This window comes from Athene cunicularia (assembly GCF_003259725.1).
Source record: "Athene cunicularia isolate RWA chromosome 5 unlocalized genomic scaffold, athCun1 chr5_part2, whole genome shotgun sequence".
Classification (NCBI taxonomy): domain Eukaryota; kingdom Metazoa; phylum Chordata; class Aves; order Strigiformes; family Strigidae; genus Athene; species Athene cunicularia.
In genome coordinates, this window is record NW_020799102.1 from 2,265,090 (window position 1) to 2,271,089 (window position 6,000).

Genomic DNA, 6,000 nt, shown 5'->3' on the forward strand with positions numbered 1-6,000 from the left:
GACTGAAAGTTCAGAGTGAGTGTTTCACGGAAGCCTGAGACATCTCCGAGTGAAAGATTTTCTGAGGCTGAAGTTTGAAAAACTGTGTACAGAGACAAAATGCACAGGCCACGTTGCTGACAAGGGCGATGGTGTGACCCGTGGGGCAGTGGCAGAGCAGAGCAGGGTGCTGCTGCAGGACATCCCCTGCCATGGCTGCTTGCTGCGTTCAGCTGCTGCCTTGCCCCAGCCAGCTCCCAGGAAAGCTCTGGAAGAGAAACCAGTGTCCTGGGCTGGAGCCCGAAGCCTCTCCTAGCGTGGGAATAGCACGCACAAGAGGATGCAGGGGCTGATTTACGTCACAGCGCTGCGTGTAAAACAACAAGTTACAAAAGGGCATTCTATAGAAAGGAAAAAAATACTAACCGAATAGCAGAAGAATGTTTGTCTTCCTGCTTTTAGCTTAACGTGGCTCTTTTTTTAGTCACTCAGCTAAGATCGTCTGAATTTGTAGTAGTTGAAAATGCCACAGAGTTATTAAAGTGAGCTTGAGAAAGTGCTGGGAGTCTGTACCATGCTCCACAGCTCTTCTGAAACACACCACTGTGCCTGCTATGGTAGATGCTTGAGACCGGAATATGAGGCAACAGCGGCATCATTGCCTGCTATTTTAAAAAAAAAAAAAAAAAAGAGAAACACATAATTTTCCAGGAAATCTGTGTCAGGCAACATATGTTACAAAAACATGCTGTGATTGATAGATCTTAAAGGAAATGTCAAGTAAAACCAATGCAACTGATTATTTGCAGTAAAAGACAAGCATTTGCTCTTCCCCAACCTCTTCTCTCTTTGTCCTCTTGTTTTCATTTTTCCCATTCAGCTGACTTCAAAGGTTAATCACTGACAGGAACAAACAGGTGAAATCTTTCTCCTGGTCTTGGAATAATCCACAACTAAAAATGCTCGAGGGTTATTCCGGTGGAGGTCTGATGCCACCTAAAGTCTCCAGCAAGTCTTGCAGTAGAAGAAATCAGCATTTCTTGCCAGTATTCTCAAGCACTAACAGCTCTGAAGTTATTAGTTATTTATAGTTCTTTGTGGCTACATTAGGCACAGCAGAAGTTTGCCCTGTGAGAAAATTAGCTCAGTCATGCTGGGCTGGGTAAAAATCCAAATTTCTGTCATCCTCATCCTGCAAGAAGCAGACGTCGTAACTCAGTCCAAAATCAAAGCTCTCTAATGGAGAGCCTGTCTTTATTCCCTTGATGCTAAAGCTAGCTTAGTAATGATGTTCCTTTATTTTTAAAACTTAGAAACCATGTGACTGTAAAAGGGAATCAGGTTCAGTAGAAGGAAAGACAAAGGCAAGACATTTTCCACAAATGATACCAAGCCTTAATATTTAGGAGATACCAACATATATTTTAGAGTATTCTACTGAGAAGGTTTAATAACCTTTATCACTAGAGTTGGTCAATAAGCCTGTTAAGATATATTGTAAAAAAAAAATATGCTGTTGTCACCAAAATATACAAACTTTGAAAAATACGTTGCTTTTACTAGATTTCCTTTAGAGTAAGTATTGAGTGTTGGGATTTTTTTACATCTGATTTAGTAGAGTTTTTCTTCAGGTTTTTTTTTCCATTTAATTCTCGTTTTCCCTTGTTTGTGCATTAGTGCTCAACACAAGAACATCGGTATTGCGCGTTTTGCTGCTGACATGGTTGTAACAGCTAAGAACTGAAGTTGCTTTTGGATTTTAAGCATCATAGAGTGGCTGCTACTGAGTGCCACTGGGAACATTAAACCTTGTCCTCTAGATCAAGTGTCTCCTGACTGCTATAATGAAACAAATTGATTCTAGTTTTTTACCTTTAGTTTCAAGTCACCTAGAGGCGAACGGGAGGAACTACCGTACAGGGGTAGTTCCTAGTGGAAGGGCTGCCTGAAGTCAGAAGTGATAGAAGGGCCGCCCCTTGGGCACTCACATTTTAACGCGCCAAGTTTATCAGCAGGTGTGTTATGGACAAAAAAAACCTTTGCTAATGCGGTTGTTCCTCTTTCTCCAGCACCCTCTCGAGCTGCTCGCACGCCGTGGTGGCCCTACTGTACCCCTTCTCCTGGCAGCACACCTTCATTCCTGTTCTGCCCTCATCCATGATTGACATCGTGTGCTGTCCGACCCCCTTCCTGGTGGGGCTGCTCTCCAGCTCTCTACCCAAACTGAAGGAGCTGCCCGTAGAGGAGGTAGGAGCTGGCACCCCAACTGTTTGCCTGGAGTAAGGCTGGCCTTGCCCTCAAGAGGGCCTGCCATTCCCACAGAAATCCACACGTTTAATTTTTAATCTGCCTCTTTGTTTCTTCACTGCCTAGTTCTCATGGGCAACTGCCTCTTGGTAAAATTAGTGGGTAGTAGGTTTAGTCTTTTCTTTATTCTGCCCCTCTTCACATAGCTGGCACCTCGACAGAAGTGAATGTTAACCTGGTCAACAAGTACACTGTAAATATGCTGATTTGTTTTGATTTTGTTGTACCTGGAACAAGAAGAAGAAGACAACATGAAGTGCTATCTGCTACGATACCTATTAATGCTGAAGTTGTGCATGAAACCATAAGCACAGAAAATAAAACTTTTAAGATTTTTTTTTTTTATTACTTCTAAGACTGTTAATACTATACTGGAAATCAAATGAGAGTTGCACTTCATCAGCTCCCCCAGTAAAATACCACAAAAATACTCAAGGGCACACTCTCTTCTCTTACACCTATTGGTTTCCTGTCATTTTTCTATGAAATTTTATCTTCTTGCAGTCACTTTCATGGCGCTCTGTGCCTCTGGTCCATGTAAATCTCTGCTGTTTTCCTCCTACTTTCCTAACATTGCTCTCCCATTTTTGCAGCTCTGTCTCTCAGCTTTGTTGCTTCATTATCAGTAACATTTCACACACTTGCCCTTCAGAAGCCCTGCTGCCTCAAATGACATAATTTTCTTTAAGCCCCTCTGAAAGACTTTCATCTGCACATTAACAAAAATGATTACCAGTAACTTGCTTAGGTTTAAGAAAAAAGACCTGCCTAACTTTTTTTAACATATTAAAAAAATAGTGTGATATCTGTTGTATCTAACTATGTTAAATTAGACTTTAAGCTCTAAAGAAAAACTTCATCTGCTTGTTTTATAAAGCACACAACTTGTTTCACAGTAGGAATTTGATTCATGTTGAGGCTTGGGACCATTCAGATGATCTTTTGCTATTAAAAGGCAGACATAAATTAATGTTTTCTGTCTCTTCAGGTATATTTCACTGTAGTGCTTTCTTTTCTTTAGGCTTTGATGGTTAACCTGGGATCTGATCGATTCATCAGACAGGTAAAGTACAGCTCAAAATGTTGCCAGGCAGTTTAGCAAGCTGTTTCCTCCTGTAGTATGATTAGGTTTCTTTGATTAGAGGTATTTGGCAGGGATTGTGCAGTGGGAAAGAGATTAGGAAAAAAAAGTGCTTGTTTTCAGTTTCACCTGCAAATAGGTACTACTCTTCAGGTATGCAGAAGGGATTGAGGCTGTGACTGTCAGAAGAAATCAAGAACTGTATTCACAGTGCAAAAAAAATCATCCAAAGATAATAACATCAGTTAGCCCAAAACTCACACTGTTGGAGGTGAAAAGGACAAAAATTGCAAAGAAATGTTTCCGAGTGAGAGAGAAAAGGTGAAGAATAGTTTAATGTGATAGGAAAAGCAGGAGCCTTGTATGTAAACAGAGTGATGAAGGATCACCATCTCCTGATAGTATTGTGGCACTAAAGAATTTCAAAACTAACAAACAATCTGCAGGTTGGATGAGTAAACTTTGTTGTACAATTCGCTGCAAGATACGGCTGGTGAATAGTGATTGCAGAGCTAAGATTCTTGTGTCTACTCGCTTTTGCTGAACAAGCATTAAATAAGATGAAGAGAGCAACAGGGGGAAAACCCAGAAAACAAGATACACTAAAATAAAAGTAAAACCAACTGTCAAGAACCAAAGAAGCTGCTTAAAACCAACCAGAGCAGCTGTGTGTACGTGTAGCTAGGTTTTGCATGGTCTGTATTTAGTTACAAACAACTATTTGGACTTTCTATCATATAGGGAGCTGATTCCAAGTTTCTATGTGTTTACCTTGCTTTTTGGATTATCATTCCTGACTTTAATCTCATTGAGAGTGACAAGAAATTTTGTTTAGAAATATATGGTAGTTGCACATAATTTTCATTATTTTGTTTATGTAGGCATAACAATAGCCAATACAAAATGCTTTTCTTCTGAATTTTAAACCTTGCAAAAATATTTGATGTAGCTGCTGCACAGATTAATTGATCTAGAGACTTTTTTTTTTCCTCTGTCAGATGGATGATGAAGACACACTATTACCTAGAAAATTGCAAGCTGCTCTGGAGCAGGCTCTAGAGAGAAAGAATGAACTTATAAATCAGGATTCAGATAGTGATTCCGATGACGGTAAGTTCATTTGGAAACAGGGTCTTGTATAAACAAGCACATAGGTAGTATTGTGACTTTCCATCCAGGCAAAAGAAAGATGGGACTTCAGTACTCAAATACCTTTTGCGACATCAAAGATAGTCTTTGAACACACAGGGAATGGGACTGATAGTATCATCCCACAGTAATATATTGTCAGTGACCTATTTCAGTTTCTTTGTAAATGACATGCGCTCCCATGAGTACCTCTAAACCTTTACTCAAACGGAGGTTTGTGGTTAACTTGGCCCTAATTCAATCCAGACAACCATACATGCTTAGGGGTGTGTCTGAGTTTGGAGTCGCTCTTGGCGCTCGGTATATTCAGAGGAGAGAAGCAGGTATTTCCAGAAAATAGTTTCAGTGCAAGAGGGGCCGAGTTGCCTCTGAAGGTTCATATTTCCCTCCAGCAATTATAAAAACAGCCCAGGGTGAATTTAAATGCCTGTGGTTAAAAAGTATGAAGCTGGCCCCTGTTCAGTTTTTGAAATTTATTTTTACTCATCTGTGTTACATATGTAAAACTATTTTAACACCTTAGAAATTATGAAAACCTAAATTCTACAACATACTCTTTTTGATCAGTTCTTGGTAAAGACTTATTATTCCCAGAGCAAATACTTTAATTCTGTCATTCAGAAGCTTCTCAGGAAAACTTACTCAAGAGTTAAAATGAGGTATGATTTTGATGAACCGCTCGTAAATTTTTTAATTTTCGGAGCTGTTTCCTGAGGATTTGTATTTCTCATTGACTCCTGGTTATGATACACCGATCATATGCAGACTGGCACTCTTGATTATAAAGCTGTTACCTTATCTGATGTATATCCAGGTCTGCATGGAGCAGGTACAACTCCCTTCGGTGACTATCATGGCATCCGTGACAGTACCTGGCCCCATGTGGATGACAATGCTGACAGCTCTGGTAGCAGCTGATTTTGGTGTCTTATCGCACCTTATTTTGCAGAATGTAACACCCTGAATGGATTAGTGTCTGAGGTTTTTATCCGATTCTTTGTGGAGACAGTTGGCCATTATTCCCTGTTCCTAACCCAGAATGAAAAAGGAGAGCGTGCCTTCCAAAGGGAGGCCTTCCGTAAATCTGTGGCCTCCAAGAGTATCCGCCGCTTCTTGGAAGTTTTTATGGAATCTCAAATGTTTGCTGGCTTCATCCAGGACAGAGAGCTGAGAAAATGCAGGGCAAAAGGTAAGGGTGGTTTTCCTGGCTGCAGTGCGGGTTGTGTTTTGCTCTGGCCCTGTGGTTACTGTCTGTGTGTCCCGTCAGGACTGAGCAAGTTCTGTGCGGCCGGCAGCTCTCCCGAAACATCGCCAGCTGCTTGTGGGCCTGCGGTAGCTGAGGCGTGAGAATGCAAAGCCTTTAGCCAGAAAAATACACCTGAGCGCCTTCAATCACTGAGGCGAAGGGGCAGGCTCGGCCGGGGCCGCAGCCCATCCCTGAGGACAACGCACCCCGCAGCGGCCTGCCGGCGGGAGCGCTCCCT

General features: G+C 41.5%; 1 protein-coding gene across 4 annotated transcripts in view; it reads left to right on the forward strand.

Moving 5' to 3' along the window:
* Positions 1-6,000, forward strand: part of ST5 (suppression of tumorigenicity 5) — a 142,307-nt gene that overhangs the window by 133,042 nt on the left and 3,265 nt on the right. For all 4 annotated transcript variants that reach the window (XM_026850461.1, XM_026850463.1, XM_026850460.1 and 1 more), the window contains 4 exons: positions 2,049-2,226; positions 3,308-3,349; positions 4,366-4,477; positions 5,466-5,705. In XM_026850461.1, coding sequence (XP_026706262.1) covers positions 2,049-2,226; positions 3,308-3,349; positions 4,366-4,477; positions 5,466-5,705 — 572 coding nt within the window. The remainder of the gene's footprint in view (positions 1-2,048; positions 2,227-3,307; positions 3,350-4,365; positions 4,478-5,465; positions 5,706-6,000) is intronic.